Source organism: Halichoerus grypus, chromosome 7, assembly GCF_964656455.1.
Source record: "Halichoerus grypus chromosome 7, mHalGry1.hap1.1, whole genome shotgun sequence".
NCBI lineage: Eukaryota > Metazoa > Chordata > Mammalia > Carnivora > Phocidae > Halichoerus > Halichoerus grypus.
In genome coordinates this window covers 29597648-29625555 of record NC_135718.1, presented here as the reverse complement: position 1 = coordinate 29625555, position 27908 = coordinate 29597648, and the positions used below count along the sequence as shown (strand labels likewise).

General features: G+C 52.2%; 1 protein-coding gene and 1 long non-coding RNA gene across 8 annotated transcripts; both read right to left on the bottom strand.

Annotated features, from left to right (window-relative positions):
• Positions 1-74: 74 nt before the first annotated feature.
• On the bottom strand, positions 75-27882 carry HPS1 (HPS1 biogenesis of lysosomal organelles complex 3 subunit 1). Of its 7 annotated transcripts, none has more exons than XM_078077265.1 (20): positions 27813-27882; positions 26225-26338; positions 24309-24416; positions 16539-16676; positions 16177-16319; positions 15683-15791; positions 13339-13499; positions 12735-12837; positions 12064-12162; positions 11906-11975; positions 9978-10033; positions 8606-8773; positions 8331-8510; positions 7320-7381; positions 6662-6796; positions 6515-6579; positions 5321-5466; positions 3095-3208; positions 1228-1310; positions 75-763 (listed from the first exon to the last, which is right to left on the bottom strand). In XM_078077265.1, exons 3-20 carry the CDS (start codon positions 24414-24416, stop codon positions 601-603), a joined length of 2103 nt encoding a protein of 700 aa, XP_077933391.1. In that variant the 5' UTR covers positions 26225-26338; positions 27813-27882; the 3' UTR covers positions 75-600. The 7 variants fall into 7 exon arrangements, 5 of the variants coding, with proteins under 5 accessions (XP_077933391.1, XP_077933392.1, XP_077933389.1 ...); XM_078077266.1 differs by lacking the exon at positions 27813-27882 and adding an exon at positions 27580-27774; XR_013449655.1 differs by lacking the exon at positions 27813-27882 and adding an exon at positions 2630-2972 and having other exon boundaries at positions 742-763; positions 26225-27565.
• LOC144382550 (uncharacterized) lies at positions 22018-23165 on the bottom strand. Its single transcript, XR_013449658.1, has 2 exons — positions 23100-23165; positions 22018-22139 (listed from the first exon to the last, which is right to left on the bottom strand). It is a non-coding gene; the product is annotated as an uncharacterized LOC144382550 (long non-coding RNA).
• Positions 27883-27908: the final 26 nt, after the last annotated feature.

Sequence of the window (27908 nt, the reverse complement as noted above, 5' to 3'; positions counted from 1 at the left end):
GGGTGCGGATGGACCAGGACTTCTACGCACCAGGAAGAGCCCAGGAGCCCAGGCACGTTTGGCTTGAACAACAGTGACCACAACCAACATTTATTGAGCACCTGCCGCGTGCCGGGCAGCCGTCACAACCACCCCGAGAGGTAGGTGCTATCCCTCCGAACGCGGGGGAAACGGGTGTAGAATGTCGGAAACCCGCCCAGAGCTGCAGAGAGGAAGTGGCCCACCCAGCCAAGGCAGCACCTTGCATTTGGGGAGGGAAACGGCTTCCCGAGGAAGCTCTTTCTCCACTCCAAGGAAAGCATAAAGGAGGTATCTTCAGACACCCGCAGGCCCCGGGGACTTCCTGTCTCCTGGGGATCAAGGCAGACGCAGCTCTGAAAGCAGGTGCCCCGGTTCTAACCTCACAGCCACTGTTGTTTTAAGGAGACCAAGGGACCCCCCCTGGCCTCCCTCCTCCCCCAAAGAGAAGGATTTGGGGGTTTGGAACCTGGAGGGGAGCCTAGTCTAGGTGGTTTCTTTAAGAGAGCCGGGGGGCTGTCCTACCCTTAGCGGCGGCTCTGCAGGGGGCCAGGGTGCACAGCCAGACTGCGGCGCCCTGGCCTAGAGCAAGGGGAGGTGGGAGGTCTCCCACAGGCGCCGGGCCAGCTCGCCGGCCTGCTGCACCAGCACGTCTGTGGGGATGACCGACAGGTGGAGGGCCAGCAGCTCGTGGCACTTGACGGCCTCGGCGGGGTGGCCCTTGCTGTAGTAGCGCAGGAGCTTCCTGGAGGAAGGGGGGTGGGATTCAGGAGCGGGGCCCCAGCAGCCCTCCCAGACGCAGGTGCCCCTCTCGGCACGGCACGGACACTGTCACCTCGCGAGGCCCCAGCACCTGGCCAACCACACGAGGCTCGGCCCTGGGCCACGTGGTCCACCCCTTTGGGTTCCCAGCCCTGCGTGGGGCCTGCCAACGGCCGTGTCCAGGCCACGGGAAGCCACAGAACCGGCAGGGAAGCCGAGGGCCCGGCACGGACGCTGGCAGGTGCTGCCCACAGTGTGGCAGCCAGAGACGGGCAGAAACCCGGGCGTGCTCCCACCCGCCCCCCTCACTGAACACGGGGCTGGGCAGCAAAGAGCTTCCACCGAGGGCTTCTTGGGGGGCGTTCCTGGAGCAGGAGCTGCTCCCCACGGGGAAGTGGCACTTGCGGGGCACCCACTGTTCCCAGCAGCCTTGTGAATCGGGGTCACCTGTAGTAGTCTCCTCCCAGCACGCCGATGGAGGCCGAGTCATCCGAGAGGACGGGCACCTCTATTATCTGGAGTTTGTACCCCTGCGGAAGAGGAAGAAGGTCTTACAGGGGGAGGTGGTGGCGTGGTGGAGAGAACACGGGCCTGAGTCAGACACCATGTTCAAGGCCTGGCTCAGCCCCGCGCGCTGGGTGCTTGCTGCTTGGACCTCTTTTTACCTCGTTTTCTCAACTGTGAAGTGGGACTAACAGTAACCTCCCAGCGAACACTGGAGGTGATGTATATAAAGCTCTGAGTGTCCTGCCCGGTACACATGTGGTAGTTCTCACTCCCATCAGTGCGTGGACCTGGCTCAGGGACCCGCACGAGCTCAAGAGGGCTGCCAGGAGGGCGACCCTGGGAGGTGGCATGCAGGGTCTTGAAGGGCTAGGCATTATCAAAAGGTCCAAGTCTCTGCTGTGAAAGCGACCACAATCTCCAGGGCAGGGTAAGAAGGAGAAGGGAGACGTGCGGGTGGCTCAGTCGGTTAAGCGTCTGCCTTCGGCTCAGGTCATGATCCCGGGGTCCTGGGATCGAGTCCCGCATTGGGCTCCCTGCTCAGTGGGGAGTCTGCTTCTCCCTCTGCCCACCCCCCCATTCATGCTCTCTCTCTAACAAATAAATAAAATCTTAAAAAAAAAAAAAAAGGAAAAGGAGGAGAGGGAAGTAAGATGCTCTGGGCAGCCACTGTGCATCGGGCACGGTCATGGGGCTCGTCTCCATGCTCATGTGAGCACCGTGGGGCCCGTCCTGCGGGTGAGGAGGTACACTCAGCATGCTAGGTGGCTGCCCAAGACGGCACAGGGCAGGCAGCCTCCACAGCTGGCTCTGCCCCCCACAGCCCTACTGCAGTCTGTCACTCCGTCGGGCCAGCCACACACACAAAGCCCTGCCTCTCCCTAGAAGCTAAGGTAAAGGTCGTACACACATCCTGGGCTCAGAGCGCAGACGGGAGCCTGTCGGCCAGGAGAGCTGAGCCTGGGTTCTGGCTTCTTCATTTATGACCTTGGTGGCCCTGGGCACGGAGTTTGATCTCCAGGCATCAGTGTCTCTATCTGTAAAATGGGGCCAATGATCCCTGCCCCAACCATGGCACAGGCTGGGAGGACGGGAGGTTGGGACCCAGGAAGCAGCCCCTACTCTGGAAGGTGCTGGCCATTGCTCTCGGGGCAGAGCGAAGGAGGGCTGCTGCCAGGGAGAGGGCAGGGCCCGGTGGGGGTGGAGGGGGCGCGAGGGGCAGAAGGAATGGACAGAGAGCTGGAACACGGACTCAAAGTGACAAGTGAGGAGAAAACAAAGAGAAACAGGAAAGAAAGAGGAGAGAGAGAGAAACAGGCAGCGAGCTCCCATGACCTGTGCTTACACTGGAGTAACAGTGAGGTCTAGAGCGAGAAGTACCGGGCCAGGAGGCCGTACTGTCCTCTTCACCTTGCGCAGGTTGCTACACGGCTCTGAACCTCGGTTTATCGGCCTCTACAATGGGAACGACAGCGTGCCGTGCTCTGTAAGCGCAGCTGGCGACGCGGTAGCAAGTGTGAGCAGCCGTTCTCGAGGGGCATGCGTCCATGTGTTCGCGTGCGACCTGGACACCGCCTTGAGTGACAGCACGAGTCGTTCAGACAGCTGCTGGAGGGGTCACAAAGCGCCCCTGAACACAGGACCCCCGAGGTCTGGGTGCCCACGGCTGTGCCTCCCTGTCAGCTCCACTAGGGACGAGAAGAGATGAGAGACAGACAGATTGAACACAGTGCAGAAGAAAGGGGTCCCGGAGTGAGCAGAGAGGAAAGCGTTTCGGGACGGTCCTGCCCTGGGACCTGGCCGCACCCACCATCTCGTTCTCGAACCACAGGAAGTAGGAGAAGCAGAAGTCGCCCTCCCGGAACAGCAGCGTGCTGTAGCCCTTCTGCAAGTATCTGCGCGCCAGCCGGATCAGACACCAGACCTGGGGACAGGCGGAGAGCGTGCTCGTGGCGGCCCCGACGGCCTCCCCAGGGCCCGCGGCGTCGGCCCTCTCCCCACAGGGGGCCCAAGGCTCAGGCTCCCGGCTCTGGAAGAAAAGCACTCGGAGGAGGAGCTCCCGGAAGGCCAGTGGCTGCTCCAGCTCACCTGTTTCCTGAGTGCCGGGCATGGCCTGGGTCAGAGCGGGAGCTCAAAAGTAAATCATTATCGGGTGGGTGGGTGGACTACCCCTCCTCAGTTACTGTGACAATAAAATACACGTAAAAACCCTTCATGTAACTTGACTATGCACAGAGGCCATAAATTAGTAAACTGATCATTCAGCCCAGAAAACAGCCAAGGACGTTGTTAGTTAACACAATAGGAGACAAGGGTGTGGCCACCTGGAAACCCGACCTGCTGTCCAGGGCCACCCGCCCACCGGTCCCCGCCAGGGGCGTAGGCTCTATGCCAGGAAGGTGCTGTGGGGCGTGTGAGCACAGAGGACCCTGAGCCAGGCATGCGCTCTCTCCAGGGCTGAAGTCCCAACCAGGGCTCACCAAGAGGTCCAACAGAAACACAGGGACCGTGGGACAATGTGTCTTGGATCCCCTCGGGGACATTCTCTTGCCTAATCCAAGGGCTTCCTTGCTGCCTGTGACCTGCCCGAGGGAGGAGAGCAGGGGCAGCCTGACTCCTCCATTCTCCAGGGCTGGAAAAGGCCTGATGAGCTCTCGCACCAAAAAGCTTAGCGGAAGGCTTACATGATTCACGGCAAACCTGACTACAGCGTAATGTCTAATTACATCTGCAAGCAAATACGTGGATTTGCTGTATTTTCAGGAAAGCAATTTGACAACGTGTATCAATAACCTTAAAAACATTCCTCCCATTTGACTTAGTAATTCCATTTCTGGGAATCCATATTGAGAAAATAATCAGAGATGAGGACAAAGATGGATGCACAAAGGTGTGTGCTGCAGAATTATTTATGACCACGAAAGCCTGGAAACAATCTAACTGTTCAACATTGAGGAAATGGCTAAGGAAATTATGTTACATCCACATGATGGACTATTGTGGACTTGTTAAAAATCATGTTTATAAAGAATTAATGACATGAGGAAATGCATCAGATAGAAAGCAAAAACATGGGTAAACACAATTGCATCTACGGAATGATCCAAGATTATGACCAATGGCAAAAAACTGCACAAAAAACAATGCAAAGAAATGCAGCCAGAGAACCCCTAACAATCTCCGGAAAGATGGCTGGAGAGGCTGGTACCAGCAACTGCTCCATGAATTCTGTCGATCTTCTGTGCCACGTACCGTGCTGAGTATTTAACCCGCAGCATCTCACGTGTCTGTAATTGTTGCCCCCCGTGTACGTCAACAGTATCACCAGCTTCTTTCACAGATGAGCACACAGACACTCTGACTAAGTAATGCCCTGGGGCCACACGGCCAGGGAAAGGCAGAGCCCACCCCGCCTTTTGTCACCCTCTTGATTTTAACTCTTAGCGTGTACTTTAGATGAATCTAACAGACGTTTATACTAGACTACCTACCACATGTATAGTATATAAATATACACATACTAGTTTGCCATGAAACAGTCTATTAAAGAGAATATAAGAACCCCCAGTGAATGTTTCTTTAGTACAAACCACCTAGTGTTAAATCCTGTATCCAAACTGAATGACCTTGTGTTTCTTCTTTCCATTTGAGTTCATTCAACAAATACTTATTGGGATTTATTTATGCCAAGCACAATGTTAGGCCCTGGCCGTTTCCCCCTCTGACCTCACTGCCCAGACGTGCTCCTTCAGGCACATTAGAAGACACCCAGGAAGGTGCCCCCGACATCGACTGAGGCCCATGTGGCCCCGGGTGCCAGGACCCTAGATGACGAGGCCCAGCTGCTATCCTTAGGAGCCTGCAGACCAGCTGTGTGCAGACACTGACAGAAGAGTACAGTAGGGTTAAGGCGGGGTGTGCTCAAGGCCTCAGGGGAGTCCCAAGGGTGGGGGGCATCAGTCTTTCCTGGACAGGGGTCAGGCCAGCACGTCTCATCTGACGGGGGTGAAGAGGACCCAGGCCGAGCAATGGTTACCTTGGTTCTGATGAAGGTGGCCAGTGGCCCCCTGCCCAGCTCCGACGAAATCCTTTTACTGCTGCTGAGGGAAGGGGCCACCATCTGGCCGGTCGTGCGGTCCACATAGATGAAATGCACCAAGCCTGGGAAGTCTTCTAGGTAGGTGAAGGTCGGAGTTAAGGTGCTCACAAAGCCAGGGACCAGGGAGAGTGCTACTCTGTCCTCCACCTAGGCTTCCGGCAAGGCTAAGCAGTGGAGTCTGGAGGCCAGGCCTGCCATGCCCACCTCTCCCCACAGCTGCCATGTCAGCCAACCTCCTAGGGTCCCCGTTTTCCCAGGCCTCTTTACCTCTGAACCCCCAACCGGGTGAAATTCTCCTATGCAAGTACAACGGATCCCTGGACACTGGCACATCTAACCTGGGGAGTTCTAGACTCAACAGGAATAGCGAATGTTCTTTTTTCATCATTTTCATGAGGGAAGAGTTTAAATCACATACGTGGTGAGGCTGGTGTGAGAGCAGAGCTACCTACCTACGGATGAGCCTAGCTGACCGCCCAGCCCACACACCTCGGCGTGGTTTTGTTTCTCTCTCCACACTTCACCTTCTGAAGCTGGAAGGTTCCCACTGGAAAGGGAACAGCCAACATGGCAGGGTGGTGGCTGGTGGCTAAAGGGGGCCTCTGTCATCCCTTTCACCTGCATACTGAGACCTTAATACAGGAAAAGCTGCTTTATATAAAGTTCCAGAGGAAATCAGTATTCCATAAAACTAGTATTCCATAATAAAAGGGTCAAACAGGTCTTGGGTAGGGTTTTTTAAGGAGGAATAAACATTTTTGGTGCAGGCCTTCTCAGAGCCTTCACGTTCCACTGTGTACTGTGACATCTAAGGAGGACACAGCCTCTCTAACCTACCTGACCCCAGGACCCCTGCCCCTCCTGGAATAGCTGTTACCACTTTGCTGGCTGGACACTGTCAACATAATCCCCAAAGCTTTTATGAAGTCACTGAGGGACAGCTGGGATTTGTGAAATTTCAGTCCTGGAGCATTCCTACAGACAAGACACCCATGACCGTATCTCCTATTCTTCAGAGAAAAGATGCTGAGGTGGTGGAATATATCTGCTCCTTCCCAAAAGCCCAGAGTCCTGCAGAGTGGGCAGGTGTGGGGGACATACAGACACGAGGGACTCGGGCATGAGGATATGACACCATGGTGACGTTCCTCCTACTCTTCACCAACAAGAAGTCCTTCCAGTCCATCAGCTTCTCTCTGCCGGGGAAGCAGGGGGAGGCGGGTGGGGTGCGGTGCCTCAGCTCCCGCTCCGGCTAGCGGGAGCCGCACCCATACTTACTGCATGATGGCCTGCACCTGGCCCTGCAGCTGCTGGGGCAGATGGGGGCCCCCCCGGCCTGGAGCTGTGGTCAGGAAGCTGAGACGGTAGATGGCACAAAGCTGCCGCTTCACCTTCCCACACGCCTGGAGCAGCCTGGCATCAGGAGAGGAGAGCATGACAGCGGGAAGGGCCCTGGAGGGGGGCTGTCTGCATGTGCGCTGGGGACACACACACTTAGGACCCACTTCATCCCATGGGTCACCTCCTGACTGGTGACAGACACAGCTGCTGAAGCACACCCCTGCCCTCAGAGACACCGGAGGCAGCTCCCCGGGTTGCCCCCAGTGTGGTGCGCGGTACTTGGGTGGAAGCTCCTGGAATCTCGCCCCACCCCCATGGTTTATTTTATGGAGAAATGAGAGGAAGAGCACCCTTCAGGGCTGAGGCTGGGCGGGAACCTGAGCCCTCTGCCCCACGTTAAGTCCTCAAGGCCCTCTCCTCCACCTGCAGCCCCTCTGCCTCCCAGCCTCCCTCCGGCGTCTGCGGGCCGGACTCTGCTCTCCGGGAAGCCCCTCGCCCTCCTGAGCGCCTTCCTGAGCATCCTCTCCCTCTTGGCCTGGAGGAACCTGCCCCTCTGTCCAAATGACTCCCCCCATCCTCAGAGCCCACCACTCACTCCCAGGACGATCCAGGTTCACTCCTGGAGAAAGCCTTGCTCTTGAATTCCAGCCAGGTGCTCTGTAGGACAGGGTACAGGTTGGCTTCATGCTGATGGCCCCACAGTGAGGTCCAGAGGAGACCCTTGCGATGTCGGGCTCAGTGAGGGACCCACACCTCTCGCCCGCTTGAGTATTTAGGCTCAGGACGCAGCTGCCCTCACACAGTCAAGCTGGCTCTCTGGCAGGTCCCCCCAGCTCTCCGCACCCCTCCATACACACCGTTCTCTTCAGTCAGCGGTTCTTTAAAGAGCAGTTTCTGTGCAGCAAGCACGGGGCTCACTGCCGAGCTCGCAAAGACGTGTAAACTAATGCTGTCGGAGGGATAGGCGAGGGCCCCAAACAGGAGGACGTGGAGCAGGCACTGGGGTGCTGAGGTGCGGCCCTAGCGAGCTCCTTAAAGGGGGACTTTACATCCGACCCCCACGCTCACCGTGATGGCCCGAGGCACTCCTCGCTCTGCCTCCTCCAACCCTTCTTCTCATTTTCAGACGCACGTGTGTGGCGGCCACAGTGAATCTCGGGTCCTCAGACGACCCAAGCGCCACCAGCTGCTTCCCCTGGGTGACCTACCCCTCCTGAACTCCTTGGAGGCCCCCGGAACAGACTGTGCATTTCTACCGTCCAGGCCCCTCCAGCCTCATCTCCGACCTGGGCTGTGAGGGGTGCCGGGCGGAGGCTGCTGGCCTTCATGGTGGCGTAGAGTCAGGCTCTGCTCCTGCCACTCGCCCGCCCAGTAATCTGAGCCCCGGTTTCCTCACATAAAACACGGGAATTCGAATTCATGTTCTGCCAAACTCACGTCAAAATGCTCTGAACATACTGCTAAGTTTCTGTTATCACTTCGTGATGCGGGAAACAAGGCTCACGGGCCCACGGTGGGGCCACCCCCCCGAGTGTGGACAGAACAGACCCTGCCACCCCGGCCCTGCTTCTCCCAGAGGCCGCTAGATCTGGCGACTGAGCCTCACCTGAATCTCTTGCCCCCCGCGATTCTTGACAAACTTATCCATCCTCTGCCGCAGGTCGCCCATGAAGGGGTGGGACCGCAGGGTGCTCCCGGCCTCCTGCCCCTCCTTCAGCTTCTTCTCCAGTAGGGAAAACCCGTCCAGCAGCTGGTACAGGACGAGGGCCAGGGGGGTGCTGGGGCCCTAAGGGAAGAAGCGCAGGGCAGGATGAACAGGGGCAGCCTGCGGGAAGGCGTCCAGGCTGGGGCACTGCTAAGGGAGGTGGGGGTCGCTCCTACCTTGGTCAGGAGCACCATGTTGATGCCCGGCCACAGGGGCAGACAGTAGGCGGTGTGGGGCACCATGGGGCAGTGGCTCTCCTTCACGTTGGCATCTAGGAAAACCCTTCTGGGGCCGGAAGCGACTGGGGAGGGAGGCACCAGTGTCTGGAGGGTGTCTTCAGCTATCTGCGGAGAAGAAGAGCTGTCCGTGGGAGGGCTGGGGTGGGGGAGCCGCCTGGCCTCTGCCTCATGCACCCACCCATGGTTGCCCATTCGCTGTCTCCCCTGTGAACCATGGGAGTAAACACTTCAGCTCCACGAAATCCAGTTCTTCAATTCCTGCGCTGTGTTACCACGGCCCCAGCAGCTCCCCTGCCTCCTCGGAGCCATTCTACCCGGAGTCAGGACTGGGTGGCAAGCAGGGGCCGTGAGGAACAGGAACTGGGGTGGGTGGTAGAAAAGAGACTTAAAGGGCAGAAAGGTCGGGGGTGGGGGGAGCTCTGTCCCGGGCCTTCACTCGGACAAAGGCTTGTCAATAACGCTGTCATTCTACCCACCCTGAGAACATCTGGACCGCTGGTCCCATGGGGGAAACTGAGGCGTGGAAGGACTAAATGAGCAAGACTCTAGCCTTACTAAATAAGTAAGAAGGGCTTTAGTGGGAAAAAGTAGAGAATTGAGGAAATCACCAGAGATGCCACGAGACCTTCTCTATCAGGATGGCACTGCACTGTGAGAACAGCCAAAAAACTAGCAACAACGTACTAGCTGTTGTGCGGATCTGCTAAATAAGTAATGGAGGCACGTGACGGACTCTTATTCCTTACACACTAGCGCAGAGTAAATGGAAAAATGCTTAAGGAAAACAGTGTAATGAAGGACATTAGGATACAAATTTGGTAAAAGAAAAAAATACATGTAATGTATAAATATACATACATACATGTATACATACATATACGAACGTAAAATCAGAGAGAAGACAGAAACACCCCAAAATCTTAATAGTAGTTAACATCTGGGGGAAGGATTAAGAGTGACTGAGTGATTTTTATTCCTTTTCATACTTTTGTATTTCCTAATTTTTCTACAAGGAATATACTTACGTTCTAATTTAAAAAGTCATCACAAATTAAGTTGGACTTTCAGTCCCAACAACAGTGAGGAGGGTGGGAAAGTTGAGGTCACCCTTCGCCCACCACCCACCCTTCTGGCCCTGGCCTCTGGGACGAGCTCTGTCCCCCGCACTGACCAGCCCTGAGGTGGCAGCAGGAGGGCTGGCCCTGTGCGGAGTTACGGGGAGCAGACACCTCAGAGTCCCCAGTGTCCACCGCAGCGTCTCAGATCAGCTGGTGCCCGGTGGACCTTCCCTCCCCCAGGAGAAACTCACCTGGACCTGGGGAGCATCCGTGGGTGGGGTGCCCCCATCCAGCCAGACGGTGCTACCTACAGGACACAGGCGATAAGATAACATAAATAACGTGAAAACGTGAACAACGGCTCAGCAGTGTGTCAGAAGGGGAGGGTGGGGCAGAGTACCTGGCAGGGGCGAGGGTACTTAGTAGGGGCTGGAGCAGCACTGCCCTGCTCATCTGACCCCAAGCTGGAAGTGCAGGGTGCACTCTGCAGTCGCGGGCTGGAGCAGCCTGGGCAAGAGAAGCTCCCCGCAAGGCCAGCTGCTGGGTGCAGGCTCCTGAGGATGTACCTGGCAGTGGCGGGGGGGGGGCATGCCCCTCCTTGGCCCCCTGAATCCCCTCCTTGATTCCACCCTCTCAGTCCTTCAGGTCCCTCCCTGTCTACCACGGTGCCTCTCTCCCAGAAGGCAGCACACTTATTCAATCAGTAAACTTACTGAGCACCTACTATGCACAGGGAATTGAGCGGCTTTCCTTTCCCAGCAGAGCTCACAGAAACTTACTGAACCCACTACATATTTGAAATATTACATGTTTGTAATAATACTGTTCTCCCTTATATTTCATTGCAAATAGCCATCATTTGTAATCATGTTTCTCTAGGGAAGCCCGTTGATAGATACATTCTGAACACCTGATTTACAAATGAATGCGTACAACTCAAGCCATTCGTAAGCAAGCGGTGAGTTCCAGGCACTGGGAAATGGCATTATTTACAGCTCTGAGGCATAAAAACTAACCACTGAGAAAGAGGCCAGGAGGAGGACTGTGATGAATGAGGGAAGGGAGCAGTAAGAAGAAAAAGGCGCTTTGGTGATCACCCCAAAGCAGTGTCTCTTGATGTGTTCTGGGCTCACGGGGAGCTCAGGGACCAGAGGACAGCCACGGACCCCGGGGCCCAGAGGAATGTGTAAGTCTACAGGAGCTGGTGTGGGATCTCAGGGGTCCCAGGCTCCTCGAAGCCCATCCACGGACTTCAAGTTAGGAACATCTAACCCACTGGTTTTCAACTGCGGCTGCACGTGAGACCTTTTGAAAATCTTGATGCCCAGGTCACATCCCAGATCCATGAAGTCCCAATCTCTGGCACAGGCAGGCCCGGCTTCGGGAGTTTTTAAAGATCCCTCGGTAAGCCCACCATGCAGCAGGGCTGAGAGCCACCGCGCTAACCTAGATCTGCGCCTAGGGCTGGCTCCACGCTGATGCTCACTGGCCTCACAGGGCAAGTTTCTAGAAGTATTCATACCTGGGTCCCAGCCCACAGACTAGCTTCACTGGTCTGGCTGAAGCGGCCTGGCTGGTTCTCACGTGCAGCCAGGGTTGAGAACCAGTGGCTTAAGGACACCACACAGTAAATTCCTTTCAAAACTCAGTCCCTGAGAAGTGTCTTCTCCTGAACCCCTGGCCTTCCTCTATTAGGTGATGTGAGCCATACGATCCTTCCTTCTCCCCAAGAGCTGCAGAGGTAAATGTGATGCCCATTCAGAGGGACTACAACAGTATGGATTTTGGCTTATCTTTTTTTCAGCAGTGTTGTCTATTGTCTTGTTAGCAACATTTTGATTATTTTTCGTTTCTTTTTATTGTTTACCCACCCACATCGTCTGGAAAAACAGGTAAGGTATAGAAATAGAATATGTACCTTTTAAACCATTACACTTGAAATCAAATGATTATTATGTAATTTTAGTTACGGATTAATTGATTTAAAAAAAAAGGCAGAGAATACACCTATGGGAGATGACTTTTTAAATGAAATCAGCTTGTCACACAGCTTTAGGAAACATCTGAGTAGCCGAGCTTTCATTCAGGCTGGAGCTGGTGAGAGTGGGGGGGCAGAGGAGGACCTGCGGGCAGCATCCTGTGCTCTAGCCCCCTCCTCCGGCTCCTCCCCAGGCCTCACCTGAGCTGTGCTCCTCGGGGGAAGGAGCTGGTGTGAAGTACTCCTCAGGGAGGGAGAAGCTGTCCGTCTCCTGGGAGGGAGAAGAGGGCATCTTGGGCCGAGGGCTGGGAGAGCGTCTCCTAAGGGCTCAACCCTGGGCCCCGCTCCCCTCCACACACGGTTGCTGCAGAACTCCTCCTGGCCCGAGCTGTGGAAGCAGGGCCCCAGGCCTGCTGCACGGGGATGCTCTGGCTGCTCCATGGCTTCCGCGGGGAAGGCTGCCATCAGCAAGGGAGACCTAGTTAGAGCTCCTCCTCTGCTCACTCCTCCCCGCCTCCCCAGGGAGCCCAGCACTTCTGCCCACAGCCCTCCACCCCCTACGCCCCCCACCACCACGCAGCCCTGGGGGGGTGTCCTCACTTTCCACCCAGGTTTCAACTCTAGGTGGCCTAGTCTTTCTCCAGAACCGCTGAAATTCCCGAAATTCCAACACACTAGCAACCAAGCCGCCGCCAATAACGGGGACGGGGTGGGCAAGGATGGTGGCTAGCACCTACCGAGCGCCCCAGGCACCGCTGGCCTCTAGGGAAACTGTCCCCTCTACTCCTCCAAACAACCCTTGTCCCATTGCACAGATAAGGGAACCGAGGCCTAGAGCGGCAGGGACTCCAAACATCTGCCCTTCTCACTGACTAAACCACATGCATTCTAGAATTCCCGTTACGTCTGAACACAGCAGGAAGCCAAAAGCTGGCCCAGAACTGTGATGCAGAAACACAGCCTCCCCAGGTGGCCTGCCCAGCACCCTGCAGGCTGGGTTTTGGAACTGCCCGGGGAGCTGGCCCAAGACCTGAGGGTCGTCATCCTCCACTGTGCTCTCGCTGGGGTAGCGATCCTGGACCAGGAGGATGAGGGCGAGGAGGTCAGCTGGGCGCAGGGAACTGGCACTGTGGCTGCGGAGAGAGCAGCCGGCTGTCAGTGCACGCTGGCGCCCCCTGCACGTAACAGCGGGCGAGGGGCAGGCAGGTTAAGGGAGTTGGGAGCAGGGTCCCTGCTCTCAAGGAATTTATGAACGTGTCAGCTGGCTTCATTCTTCTTGGAGAAAGGCAAGGTACAAATAAAATTAATCAGTTCATTAATTTTTAAAATAAAACTTGGTGTATTAAAGAAAAAAAAGAAACCCACCAATGAGAAACCACTGGGGACCAGTCACAGCCTATGGGGAAGTTCTAGAATTCAGATTTGGAGACAGTGTTCCAGAAAGACCTAATTCAGAGGAGGGAATGAACTGAGAGGGTCAAGAACTGAAGAGTTAAGGAAGCTTCAGGGAAGAGACGGGTCTTGAAGATCTTCTTGGCTGGGGAGGTGGTGCTTTTCAGGTAGAGGGAATAAGGGACCGGGGGTGGGGGGGGAGGCAGGGGTCTGGGCCGCCGCCTGCTGGGACCAGGGCTCACCTGGAGTAGAAGGCCAGCAGCTTGGAGTGTACAAGCAGGAAGGCGTGCAGGGCCTCCTCGCCAGCCCTCTCGGGGCTGGAGTTCACAGCCTGGATGACGTGCCGCTCCAGGGCCTCTATGCACAGCTCACAGAGCTGAGGGTGAATCAACCGCTCCACAGCCTGACGGGCAGGGAAAGGAAGCCGTGTTACCGACCACCCTCCCCTGCTCCAGGTCCTGGCTGGTGGGTATATTCGCTCAGTCCATGCTGAACGCATGCTACGTGCCAGACACTTGGGAACAGGGTGACTTGGGCCAGCCTTCCTGGGGCTTATGGTCTGGTCACTGGACTCTAGTGGGTGAGACAGACAATATGCAAGGAAAGAGACAAGAGAAATGCCAACTCTAAGTGTTGTGTAGGAAACACCTGGTACCAACTTGGGTAGGGTGTCCGAGGAAAATGTCCTTGAGGAAGTCACCTCTAAATTGATATCTAAAGAACAAGAAATCCTGTTAGAGAGAGTAGAGGGGGAGAATGCTGCAAGCCAAGAAAAGAGCATATGCAAAGGCCCTGAGCTGGGAAGAGAGTTTACAGCGGTGCTGTCCGATGGATCTATAAGGTAAGCCCTATGCATAATTTAAAATTTGCTAGTAACTACATTTAAAAAGTAAAAAGAAATAGGTGAAATTAATTTTAATGATTTATTTTACCCAATATACCTAAAATCTTATCATTTCAACATACAATATAAAAGCATTATTAATGGGATGTTTGACACTCTTTTTTTGTACTAAGTCACCAAAATCCAGTGTATATTCTACATGTACAGCATAACTCAATTTGGACAAACTAGATTTCAAATGCTCAATAGCCAAATGTAGCTAATGACTACCGAACTGCACAGAATTAAATACCCAGTGCTCCTGAACTGCAAAGAAGTCCTGGGAGGCCAGGGCGCAGTGAGTAAGGGCAGAGGGGCACGAGGTGAGGCTGGGGCGAGTCCTGCAGCGGCAGGTCATACAGGGCCTGGTCGGTTCTGGAGGGAGTGTGGATTTTAAGTTAACTGCATTAGACCATCTCCTACAAGAAGCCTTTTCTGATGTCTCAGAAAGACCTGGTAACACCATCCCTCGTGCCACCATGGATTCAGATGGGAAACCCAATAAGGCAGCACCCAGGATGCTTTATTGTGTTTTCAGGCGTATATGTACGGCTGATTTCCTCTCAAGGGCAGCGACGGTATCCTTACTCATCTCTGCTCCCGGGGCCTGGCACACCTCTTAGCATACAGTAGGTAATACACATTTATCAGAAGAGGGAGGGAGCGGGGTGCGAAAACAAATCCTTTAGATCTATTTTCCAGTCCACTAACTCTCTTTCTACTTATGTCTCATCTACTATTTAAACCATCCTTGAGGTTTTTATTTTAACAATTATGTTTTTATTTCTTAAATACCTATATGGGTTCTCGTTTAGCTTTTATGTCTTTAAATATTTCAGAGTTATTTTATGTTCTGGACCTAATAATTCCAGTATATCAAGCTCCTTGGGATCTAAATCTATTGGTGACTGGTTTTCCTCTCACTCATGGTGGCTCATGTCCTTGTGCGTCTGTCAGTTCTGAGCTCCTATTTGTTTGCTCCGAACCTGTCCTCTAAAGCAGTAGCTTTCAAAGTGCAGTCCCTGGACCCACATAATCAGCTTCACCAGTGAACTTGTCAGAAATGCAAATTCTAGAATCCCCAGACCACCCCCACCCATGAGAAAAGTGAGGCCTGGCAACCCTTATCTCACAAGCCCTCCAGATGATTCGGATGTGCCCTGAGGGTGAGAACCGCCACTCAGGAGGAAGTCTGTGTTTGTCTCTACAGGGAACCAGCAGTGGTACCCGCAGCGACCACCTGAGCTCCTCAGGCCGGGCCTTGGCGCGGGGATCTCGGGCTCAGCCCCCAGCTGCTGAGGGCCTAATTAAGGCTCTGATTGCACTCAGGCCTTCCTGCCTTTAGTGCTGCTTATTTTTCACTACTGTCCATGCTAGTTTCAGCTCAATATAATTTGGGGGGGGGGCTATCAGAATTGAGGGAGCTATCTTCAGAATTTCCATAATTTACTGTGAGCCCCAAACTGCATTAAAAAACCTGTTTTATCTAGGATCTCACTTTTTTATTGTAGGGAGCCCCATCAGAGTATCGAACCCACCAAGAGGCCACAAAGAGCAACCTTCTAAAGATAAGAGTCTGAGGGTCTATGACCTCACTCACGACGCGGGGGGTGGTGTGTGTGTGTCAAAACTTGGCCTTAAAGCTCCTCAGCCCTCTGACCTGTCACTCCTGTGGCCCGAGGCCTCCCGCGCCCAGTAGTCACCTCCACAGCGAAGCACTGCTCCTGCTCCCGCAGGCGGCCGTACGTCCACAGCAGGCTCTGGAAGTGCTCCCACACCTGGATGCGCCGCTCAAGGTCTGGGGGCCGCAGCCTGGGGGCAGAGCAGGACAGACCCTGAGAAAGCTGCCTGTCCCCACTTTCAACCAAAGGAGCAGAGTTACCGTCAGGGCTGGGCGAGCTCGTGTGACTTGAGGCGACAAGCAGGAGAGCCCTCTGAGCATGGAAGGGCTGGTCCAGGCTGCGCCCTGGCCGCGGAGGGGGACTGTCACAGAACCAGGAGGTAGGCGCCTGAGCAAACACTTCACCTCTCAGTTTCCTTCATACACGGACATACGACACGAGGTCAGCTAGAGAGTCTCCAGAAAGGAGCCAGGGGCAGAGTACGAGTGAGCAGCTTCACAGAGGCCGGCCACCTGCTGCGTGGCCTGACAGGGTGCTTGGCAAAGGACCCAAAGGGGACCGAGACGAGGACTCACTCCTTTCGGATGAGCTGGCCATCCACGGTGACCAGCCCGAAGTGCACCTCGAACAGGTACTTGAGCACGCACAGCTTCTGCCGCAGGTCACCCTCGCCCTCCGTGTGGTCTCCATTGATGGCAATGAACAGGCATTCTCCAAACTGTAGGCGGAGGGGGCTGGTGTGAGCCAGCCCCAGGGGACCCCTCACCTGGCCTGATCCCGGAGAGATCGAGGGGGAGGCCTAGGTCCCAGGGGATTTTGATAGGGCGGTTTCTGCTTTCTAAAGGAGTCTGAAGTTCAAGGTAAGGGCGAGGCATGTGGACAGACCGCCCACGGCACCGAGGGAAGAGGAACATGGGCTCAGGGGTTACACACTCACCAGGTGAAGGACGTACAGATAGTTGCCATTTTCCGTTGAGAAGCACGTGTATGTATCTGAGAGCTTCTCCAGCATGGTCATGGAGGAGATGATGACTGGGGCCAGGAGGGTGCTGAGCTGGTCCTCCATGGGAGGAAGCTGCAAGAGGGGAAGAAAGTAACAGCGCTTGGAGTGCCAGACCCTGGCGACAAAGGAATGGACAAAACCCAGGCCTCGCTAGCAAGGGCGTCCGTAGTTTTAGACCTGCCTGGAAGGTACCACCGCCCTGACAGGAAGGAGGCAGGAGGAGACTGCCCCCAGCACCTGGGTGCTAGTGAGAAAAGGCTGGGAGGGGTCAGCCAGCTACCTGTGCCGTTCTGCCTCTGAATCCAGAAGGAAACATTAAGGACTTAGGCCACATCTCCACAGTGGAACGTGTGGGGCATTTAATGGAGCACTGACCGACTCTAAGGAAGTTCTCTACGTGTCCTAAAGTCCATGCTTTTTGTGGCAGTTAGGTCTACCTCCGGGGAATGTATCCTAAGGACAATGATCAGGGACAGGGCAGAGACGCGCACGAAGGTGCTCACTACAGCATAACGTACAGCAGCAACTGTAAAAGCCTGAGACGCTCTGCACCAGCGAAACAGTTAATAACAGCTCAGCTAAATGACGGAAGAAGGTAAAGCCACCTCAAATAGGGGACTGTTTCAATGACATGGAAGATTCTTCTGGTGATATGTTAATAAAAATTGTTGTGAGTGGTATTTTAAAACGCATAGAAAAAACCAAGTATTGAAAACATATTAAGAAAGTCAATGCAACGCTGCTAAAGTTATTCCTTCTGGCTGAGAGAGTATGAGACTTCCCGCACTTTTTATGCTTCTGTAGTGCCCCCATTTCCATAACAAGCCAGCCTTCACTTTTAGGAGCTCTTCCTCCAACCATTCTCTCCGCCCTCCAAAATCAGGAACAAAACAAACAGAACCAAAGAGAAACTGGACAAATTTGCTGGCACCACTCAAACCCTCCTCAATGGAAGGGGAAAAGAGAACAGCTGATCTTCCCTACGCTGATCTTGGAAGACTTGACTGCAATATGGAGAAAGCCAAATCCCGACTTTGAGCTTGTGAAATCTGAAAGGAGAGGAGTCAGACCTTGCCTTGAAAAGAAAAACAGGCAACCAACCAGGGGCAACGTGCAGCATTTACAACAGGAGCGAGACGCAGTGCTGTGGTGAGGATTTCCTTCCAACTTCCTCAGCGCTCAGGAGCCGAGATGGGTCCAGCTTTAGCAGTGGTTCCTGCCTGCCCCCTGGGCCCAGCTCAGATGGCCCCTCTCCTGACCATCTCGGCCACCCTGCCCCGTCACTCCTTACCTCACACCGTTTAACTTCCTTGGCACATTTAATATTCCCTGAACTCATGTGTTTATTTCCACCCTGTTCACTGTCTTTCCTCCTCCCTCTGCAGCCCTAAGTTCCGTGACAGCAGATCATGTTGTTATGGTCACTGCTTCACCCACTGCTTCATGCATAGTAGGTTCTCAGTTAATATTCATTGAATGAATATCCCTCCACAGAGGCAAATGTTTGTTGAACTGCTCATGTGCCACAATTTTCTTGAACTGTCACAAACAGATTATGTTAACAGAAAGTCACTTAAAAATCTAGATTGTGTACAGCAACTCGTTTTTTAAGTAGTGGCTTTTTCTGCAGGTGTAGCGAGATTTTTTTTTTAAAGGTTGGGAATATGAAAATATTTGGCATGGGCAGAGTGTAAAGGAATTACTATTACTTGGAATTATAAAGTGGTACATTATCTTTGAGTGGCTTTTGAATCAATGTTTCTATTTATAGGAAATTATCCTAAGGAAATAATGAGATGTGGGATCAAATTCAAGCATAAATGTTCCCTACAGCAATAATTTTAGCAAACTAGAAACAATATACATGTCCAGTATGGGGAAAATGGTCAGATAAGTGGTACATTTATTTATACACTGGAATATAATGCTTCCATTAAGATTTATGCTTTTGAGAATATTTAACAAAAAAGAATAATGCTTTTGATATAATGGCAAGTGGAAAAACAGAAAATAGGACTGTAAAATGTGGTATGATCCCAACTACATATAAAAGATAAAGACCCAAAGGAAATATATAGAAGAGCTAATGGCTCTGGTACTAGAATTATGGGTCATTTAAAAACGATTTCTCAACCAACACCAAAGAAATACAAACAATTATAAGAACATATTATGAGCAACTCTATGCCAGCAAATTAGATAACCTGGAAGTAATGGATGCATTCCTAGAGATGTATCAACTACCAAAACTGAACCAGGAAGAAATAGAAAACCTGAACAGACCTATAACCACTAAGGAAATAGAAGCAGTCATCAAAAATCTCCCAAAACACAAAAGCCCAGGGCCAGATGGCTTCCCAGGGGAATTCTACCAAACATTTCAAGAAGAATTAATACCTATCCTTCTGAAACTGTTCCAAAAAATAGAAATGGAAGGAAAACTTCCAAACTCATTTTATGAGGCCAGCATTACCTTGATCCCAAAACCAGACAAAGACCCCATCAAAAAGGAGAATTACAGACCAATATCCCTGATGAACATGGATGCAAAAATTCTCACCAAAATACTAGCCAATAGGATCCAACAGTACCTTAAAAGGATTATTCACCACGACCAAGGGGGATTTATCCCTGAGCTGCAAGGTTGGTTCAACATCCGCAAATCAATCAACGTGATACAATACATTAACAAAAGAAAGAACAAGAATCATATGATCCTCTCAATAGATGCAGAAAAAGCATTTGACAAAGTACAGCATCCTTTCTTGATCAAAACTCTTCAGAGTATAGGGATAGAGGGTACATACCTCAATATCATAAAAGCCATCTATGAAAAACCTACAGCGAATATCATTCTCAATGGGGAAAAACTGAGAGCTTTCCCCCTAAGGTCAGGAACGCGGCAGGGATGTCCACTATCGCCACTGCTATTCAACATAGTATTGGAAGTCCTAGCCACAGCAATCAGACAACAAAAAGAAATCAAAGGCATCCAAATTGGCAAAGAAGAAGTCAAACTCTCACTCTTTGCAGATGATATGATACTTTATGTGGAAAACCCCAACGACTCCACCCCAAAACTGCTAGAACTCATACAGGAATTCAGTCAAGTGGCAGGATATAAAATCAATGCACAGAAGTCAGTGGCATTCCTATACACCAACAACAAGTCAGAAGAAAGAGAAATTAAGGAGTCGATCCCATTTACAATGGCACCCAAAACCATAAGATACCTAGGAATAAATCTAACCAAAGAGGCAAAGGATCTGTACTCAGAAAACTATAAAATACTCATGAAAGAAATTGAGGAAGACACAAAGAAATGGAAAAACGTTCCATGCTCATGAATTGGAAGAACAAATATTGTGAAGATGTCAATGCTACCTAGAGCAATCTACACATTCAATGCAATCCCCATCAAAATACCATCCACTTTCTTCAAAGAAATGGAACAAATAATCCTAAAATTTGTATGGAACCAGAAAAGACCCCGCATAGCCAGAGGAATGTTGAAAAAGAAAAGCAAAGCTGGCGGCATCACAATTCCAGACTTCCAGCTCTACTACAAAGCTGTCATCATCAAGACAGTATGGTACTGGCACAAAAACAGACACATAGATCAATGGAACAGAATAGAGAGCCCAGAAATGGACCCTCAACTCTATGGTCAACTCATCTTTGACAAAGCAGGAAAGAATGTCCAATGGAAAAAAGACAGTCTCTTCAACAAATGGTGTTGGGAAAATTGGACAGCCACATGCAGAAGAATGAAACTGGACCATTTCCTTACACCACACACAAAAATAGACTCCAAATGGTTGAAAGACCTCAATGTGAGACAGGAGTCCATCAAAATCCTAAAGGAGAACACAGGCAGCAACCTCTACGACCTCAGCCGCAGCAACTTCTTCCTAGAAACATCACCAAAGGCAAGGGAAGCAAGGGCAAAAATGAACTATTGGGACTTCATCAAGATAAAAAGCTTTTGCAAAGCAAAGGAAACAGTCAACAAAACCAAAAGACAACTGACAGAATGGGAGAAGATATTTGCAAATGACATATCAGATAAAGGGCTAGTATCCAAAATCTATAAAGAACTCATCAAACTCAACACCAAAAGAACAAAGAATCCAATCAAGAAATGGGCAGAAGACATGAACAGACATTTTTCCAAAGAAGACATCCAAACGGCCAACAGACACATGAAAAAGTGTTCAATATCGCTCGGCATCAGGGAAATCCAAATCAAAACCTCAATGAGATACCACCTCACACCAGTCAGAATGGCTAAAATTAACAAGTCAGGAAACGACAGATGTTGGCGGGGATGTGGAGAAAGGGGAACCCTCCTACACTGTTGGTGGGAATGCAAGCTGGTGCAGCCACTCTGGAAAACAGTATGGAGGTTCCTCAAAAAGTTGAAAATAGAGCTACCATATGATCCAGCAATTGCACTACTGGGTATTTACCCCAAAGATACAAAAGTAGGGACCCGGAAGGCTACGTGCACCCCGATGTTTATAGCAGCAATGTCCACAATAGCCAAACTGTGGAAAGAGCCAAGATGTCCATCAACAGATGAATGGATAAAGAAGATGTGGTATATATATACAATGGAATATTATGCAGCCATCAAAAGGAATAAGATCTTGCCATTTGCAACGACGTGGATGGAACTGGAGGGTATTATGCTGAGCGAAATAAGTCAAACCGAGAAAGACATGCATCATATGACCTCACTGATATGAGGAATTCTTAATCTCAGGAAACAAACTGAGGGTTGCTGGAGTGGGGGGTGGGGTGGGAGGGATGGGGTGACTGGGTGACGGACACTGGGGAGGGTATGTGTTCTGGTAAGCGCTGTGAATTGTGCAAGACTGTTGAATCTCAGATCTGTACCTCTGAAACAAATAATGCAATATATGTTAAGAAAGAAAAAAAGAAGAAGAATGTAGCAGGAGGGGAAGAATGAAGGGGGGGAAATCGGAGGGGGAGAAGAACCATGAGAGACAATGGACTCGGAAAAACAAACTGAGGGTTCTAGAGGGGAGGGGGGTGGGAGGATGGGTTAGCCTGGTGATGGGTATTGAGGAGGGCACGTTCTGCATGGAGCACTGGGTGTTATGCACAAACAATGAATTATGGAACACTATATCTAAAACTAATGATGTAATGTATGGGGATTAACATAACAATAAAAAAATTAAAAAAATTAAAAAAAAAACCGATTTCTCTATATTTCCCAATTTCCTACAATTAATTCATGTTATTTATAGAATCAGGGAAAAAAATAAGTGTTGTGTACATAAAAATAAAACTTTAAAGACATTTTTTCTTTAGTCACTTAGGAACTGAAAAATCAGGACTTTGTTCCTTTATAAGGCTTTCAATAAAGAAGATAAACACCATCAGATAACTTGCTTCTTTTGCTTGTTTTATTCATTCATTCACCAATATCCTGAGTGCCTTTCTGTCAATATTATGGCAGGTTCTGGGGATACAGAGGTCTACTGATTGTTGGCTTCTTCAACTGACCTGATCGAAATAGAAGTTTAAGAACAAAAATATTAAAACTTTATGTATTGGGGTGCCTGGGTGGCTCAGTCAGTTAAGCATTCGACTCATTTTCAGCTCAGGTCATGATCTCGGGGTCCCGAGACTGAGCCCCGTGTCGGGCTCTGCGCTCAGCAGGGAGGCTGCCTGAGATTCTCTCCCTCTCGCTCTCCTTCTGCCCCTCTCCCCGCTTGCACTCTCTCTCTAAAATAAATCATCTTTAAAAAAGAAAAAAAGAACTATATGTATTGACTGCTAAAAATAAAAAAGCCTCATAGACAGACTTATTTTTTAGCTTAAAGAAAACCACTAGAATGTCATGATCTCTGCTGATATCTTTATTCCTAAAGACTGTGACAGGAATATTGGTGATGTTGGGTGGATTAAGCTGCTCATGCAGAACTGGCTCAGCTGGTGATCATGCCCAGTAGAGCGAGAAGGGGCTGGCAGGCCACCTGTCAGGGCTGTGGCAGAAATGCCAGAACTCTCTCTACTGCTTTCCCTGCAGAAATGTTGAATCCAAAATTCATCTGGAGAAAATTTTCAAAATAAATCACTCCTTTCAAACACAGAGTAGAAATTATGAGTGAAAATGACAACTATCTCCGAGCTGTAATATTTCAGGGTCACTCTGGATGTCCATACGCAAAAGATAAACCTTCATCCATACTTTACATCATATACAAAAATTCAAAGGGGATCATTAGACCTAATATAAAAGCGGAAACTATGAAACGTCCGGAAGAAGATATAGGGAAAACTCTGTGATCTAGGGTTGGACAAAGATTTCTTAGATATGACACCAAAAGCGTGATTCCCTAAAAGCAAAAAATGGATACACTGGAGTTATCAAAATGAAAAACTTCTGCTCTTTACAAAATACCGGTTAACGGATGTGAAGACAACACACAGACTGGAAGAAAATATTTGCAAAACACTTACCGAATAAAGGACTTGCATCCAAACTACATAACTCCCTCAAAACTCAGTAAGAATCCTAAGAAATCACCTACCCAACAAAAAGATGGGCAAAATGTGAACCGACTTCAATGAAAAAAGACACAGAGGGCAAATAAGCACATGAAATAATGTCAAAATCATCAGCCAATAGGACATGAAAATTATAAGACAATGAGATTCCAAGAGACACCTATTAGAATGGCTAAAATTAAAAAGACCACAGCAAGTGTTAGCGAGGGTATGGAAGGGGAAGTCTCCTACATGCGTAGTGGGCTGGATACGCTACAACCCCTCTGGCCAAGTCTGGCAGTTGCTTACAAAGTTTAGCATATACCTCCACGATCTAGCCCTTCTAGCCCAGCTATTGACCCAAGAAAAGTGAAAGGCGACGTTCATACAAAGACCTGCACATGAATGTTCATATCTGCTTTATTGGGAAGAGTGAAAAATGGGCCACAGTTACCATCAACAGGGGCACGGATACACCAACCACGGCGCGCCGATACCACAGACGACCTCCCGCCCAGCAGGGACAAGGAACACGCTACTGCTACCTGCTGCAACATGGATCAATCTCAAAATTATGCTGAGATAGAAGCCAGACCAAAACCACTTTGAGTGTATACTGTATGACCTCATTTACCTAAAAGCCTAAAAAATACAAAGTCCTCTATTGTGACAGAAAGCAGACTGGTGATTGCCCAGGTTGGGGAGGGTGGGGGAGGGGTCACAAACTTTCGGGATGACAAATGTATTTTATTGATTGTGACAGAATCACAGGTGTGTGTGTGCGCGCGTGCACACGGGTATCTCAAATCGTACCCTTTGAGAATGTTCAGTGTACAGTATGTCCACTATACCTTAATGTAGCCGTTTAAAAAAATTGATGTGTTAAGCTTATGCTAAACTTTTTAGGGAGAGAAAACGAGGACACCAAATTTCTCTGTTGTGGGATTTAAACTCTACCTCCTCCTCCTGCTCTCATTTAGCCTGATGAGCCCTGGTGGAGTAGGGGTGAGCTCACTAACTCAAGAGCATCAAGAGGCCAACCTCTGAGGATGAGCAGCTGGGTGCGCAGGGCTCTGGACCGCATGCACCACCCTGTTAGTTCCTCAGGCTGGGCCAGGAGCGGGTGGGCAGGTTCTCCCTGTGCTGTTGTTCCCTCCCGAACCCCTCCCGCCCTGCACTTACCTCTTCTCCCTCAAACCCGAACTTCAGCCGCAGACTCTCGGCAAACTCCTCGTCTGTCCAGTAGAAGAGGACCTCTGCACCTTCTGTGGCCACTAAGACGCACTTCATCTGCCAGGGAGAAGCAAGGTCAAGGTCACCTCCCAGCCCCTTTATCCGGAAGCTCAGCCTGAGTAACGAAGAGGATCATAACCCCAGCAAACACCTACTGAGCCCTCACAGGGCACCGGGCTCCAGGACAGGGGCCTTCCTGCTATTATTTTGTCACACCCTCACAACCAGCTGAGGAGGTAGGGATCTTTAGTTACTCCCACTTTCTAGAGCAGGACTTAGCACAGCTTGGAGCTCCTGGGATCTAAACTCAGGCCTAAGGCTGGGGCTCTTGCCTCTGTGTTTTCCAGCGCCTCTTGCCAGATCGTCAGACTCATCATGGGCCCACCTACACCGAGCACACGGAAGGACCCCACTCCTGATCTGGACAGAGGATCAACTGCCCAAGAGGGGCAGGCAGGATGGTGGCTCATGGCCCTCAGTGCCTGGTCTAGGTGGAGGGAGGCTAATGCACCTCTCTCCAGGCAGTTCAGAAACGTGTTTCTCCTCGAGGCAAAAAGAGCTCCAGAAGACAAGCTTCAAAGCCCCTGGGAGTGGGTTCAGCATGACATATCGTCATTCACGAGTTCCTTCTGCTCTGGGTGGAAACAAGCTGCCTAACCTTGTCCACAGTTCACGCTCACACTTTTTTGGCTTCCTCAGCCACATCCCCCTGGATCTTTGGCCCTCCCAAACTGCCTTCCCCACCACCCACACATGCACCTTCTGTGCCACATATTTTAATGCCTGATTATACGAAATGTGTCTCATTATTCATCAGTGGGGAGAGTCTTAGCCCAGAGCGTCCCACACTGTGCCTTTCATTCCCCGGGGGGTGGGGGGGGGCAGCAAGACATTGATCCTCTCAACCCGGGGGCAGCCTGACCAAGCCAGGTGAGGTCCAAATTCTCAGGTCAGCTGCTTGTAGATGAGAAAACCCCAGGCAGGGGCTTCACATCTCTTGTACCTCAGTGCGCCACATGGACAAGATCGCGTTGTACGTGTGCCGAGACATGATAATGACCAGAAAACTCTGCTCTGACTGCCCCCTGAGGGGATGTCCAGTTTCAAACAGGATCACAGCATCTTAAGGCCTCGGACTCAGTGACACCCTTCGGGATCCCCTAGGCGCCCAGCTTGGTGGCACTTACTGAATTCCTCCCCAATCTCCGGGGGAGGGGAGTTTATCAACTCTAACTCCGAGCACCTGGCCTCAAGGTGGTTCCTCGACAGTGAACAAAGAATGCAGCCTATTCCCATGGAATTGCTCAACACCAGGCAGAGATGGGGAGAGCAAACGAGTGTGAAGCAAAGGCTGCTGGCTGAGGGCAGGTGATGTGGAAGAGGCGGCTCTGGGACTCCCAGGTGAGTGTGACAAAGACAGGGGCTCGAGGGGCAGGCCTGATGGGAAGGGAGCGTGTGTGCGGGGCAATGGTGGGCTACAGCATGGAGGGTGGTCAGCAGCGGACAGCCCTCTGTAGGCTGGGAAGGCTGTGGGGAGTGACGTGCTGGGCGCAGGTGGGTGAGGTTAAGGATCCTGGTGTGAGGTAATGGGGGCCCACTCCTTGGGCGGAGGCCAGGAGAGGAAGGGGCCGATGCAAGAGGTGTAGCTTAGGGCAGTAGGCCTTGATGATGGCCCGGAGGCAGGGGAGGAAGGAGCAAACAGGCAAAGGTGACATGAGCAGGCAGAGCTGGGGCAGGGGGTGGGGGGGACAGGGAAGGCTCAGTCCGCTGCCTGCCCTGGTGTGTGCCGCCCGTTGCCCCAGAGCAGCCCCAGAGTGGGTGCCGCCCGCCTCCGCTCCGCCCCCAGGGCAGGCAGGATCATCCACCTTGGCAAGGAGCACCGCAGAGCCCGCACACAGCCGGAGGTTCACAAGGCCGCAGGAGGCACACTCGATGACCAGCTCACGGAGAGCAGCACGGCATCTCGGGTCCTGCAAATGCTTAACACAGAGAGGTCATGAGGGCAAGCAGAGCCTCTCATCTGACTGCTGTCCATTTCTGGGAGCACCAGCTGACGAAGGACTCAGCGGTCACACGTCTCCCTCCGGCCCTTAGGCCGCCTGCTCAGAACATACACCCCACAGCCAGGAGGCGCGGGTGCCCTGTATCCCTACCCCCGCACTCCCCGCAACACGAACCCGCCAGCACAGTCCTTTCCACGTAGCAGCGGCCCACAAACATTAATTCCCACCTCCTGTTTCCTTCCGGGCACTCTCATCTTACCGTGGGTCACTCAGAGCCCTGGTGTGGTCAGCAAACCCGCCCTGAGCAGCCCCAACGGGCTTGCTAGGAGTGACTGGGGAGACAGCACAGCGCACCCCAGACCCACAGGGAAGCAGGCCCAGAAGGGAGGGGACATCCTGGGACGATGAAGGAAACCAAAAAAGGCACCAGAGACCTGGTTCTAGTTTCGACTTGGCCAAGGCCAACTCTCTAGTCTCAAACCCCTGCTCTACCTCCCTACAGGGTTATAGGGAAAAACAGAATAACCAGGCGGGAAGCACTTAGCAAACTCTGCTTTCTTACACAGAAGTGGGCTCACTTTCCCTTGTTATTTCCCAGCTTCCCTTTGTCAAATAACAGGGTGAACCATACTGGCTCCAGAATCATTCCCATTTTGATGATAAAAGGCAGGAATAACATAAAGCTGTAACCTAACTCGGAAACCAAACGTTGTAAGCAAGTAAGAGGCAAGAAAGGATAGTGAGGGGCTCAGCATCTTTTGCAGCGTAACTGAGACTAGCTACGTCACCGGCATGACCGGCCTTAATGACCTATTCCCGGAAAAGTGGAAATGCTTTGCGGTGGACATTAGGTTCTACTGTTGTTGGAACGCGACCCTTGCCGGCGGTGTCATTTTGTGATTTCCCTGTTCTATCCTGCTCTCCAGAGGCCCCACAGGCCTCACTGGCGCTCCAGATGGCGCGGGGCCAACCTGGGGAAAACCCCCGGCCCCATTTTCACCACCTGCCCCAGCGAACGCCCTCAGGCCGCCGCGCCGGCCTCCCAGCAGCTCTGTTTCGGGGCGCTCGGCTCCGTCCGGGCCCCGGCCTTGCCCCTGCTGGGCTGGACGGCCCGGGAGAGAGAATCCGCGGGGCGCCCGCCCCACGGCGCCTTCCTGTGTGCCCCGCACTCCACAGTTTACGCAGCACCCCCAAGCCCCCGCGAAGCTCACAGCTACCCTGGGAAGAAGGCCCGGCTGGGGGCGCCCGCCCCATTCCGTGGCTGCAGAAACCTAGGCTCCGAGAGGTGAGGCGTCAGGCCCCGGGCCAGACGGGCGGGGTCTGTGCGGCCGAGGTGGGGCCCGCCCCCACTTCCGGGAGGGCCGCGCGGGGGTGGGGGAGCCAGGAAGCCCCGCCACCCACAGAGGGGCCGCGCGGGGCGGCGCTCGGACGAAAGGCGAGGCCCACGTACCGGCTCGCCGCCCTACACCGCCCAGCAGCCCGGGCCTCGCGGGCGCGCTTCCGGGTGCGACCACGTGACCTCTCGCGTCACCGCCCCGCCCGGAGG

What these genes read in the sequence shown, in the direction of transcription:
- HPS1 (XM_078077265.1), bottom strand. Translation starts at nt 24,416, where the DNA reads ATGAAGTGCGTCTTAGTGGCCACAGAAGGTGCAGAGGTCCTCTTCTAC. An exon ending in AGCAGTGCTTCGCTGTGGAG is followed by an intron (nt 13,500 to 15,682) that starts GTGACTACTGGG and finishes CCTGCCCGTCAG; the next exon opens with GCTGTGGAGCGGTTGATTCA. An exon ending in ACATGGTGCTCCTGACCAAG is followed by an intron (nt 8,511 to 8,605) that starts GTAGGAGCGACC and finishes TTCTTCCCTTAG; the next exon opens with GGCCCCAGCACCCCCCTGGC.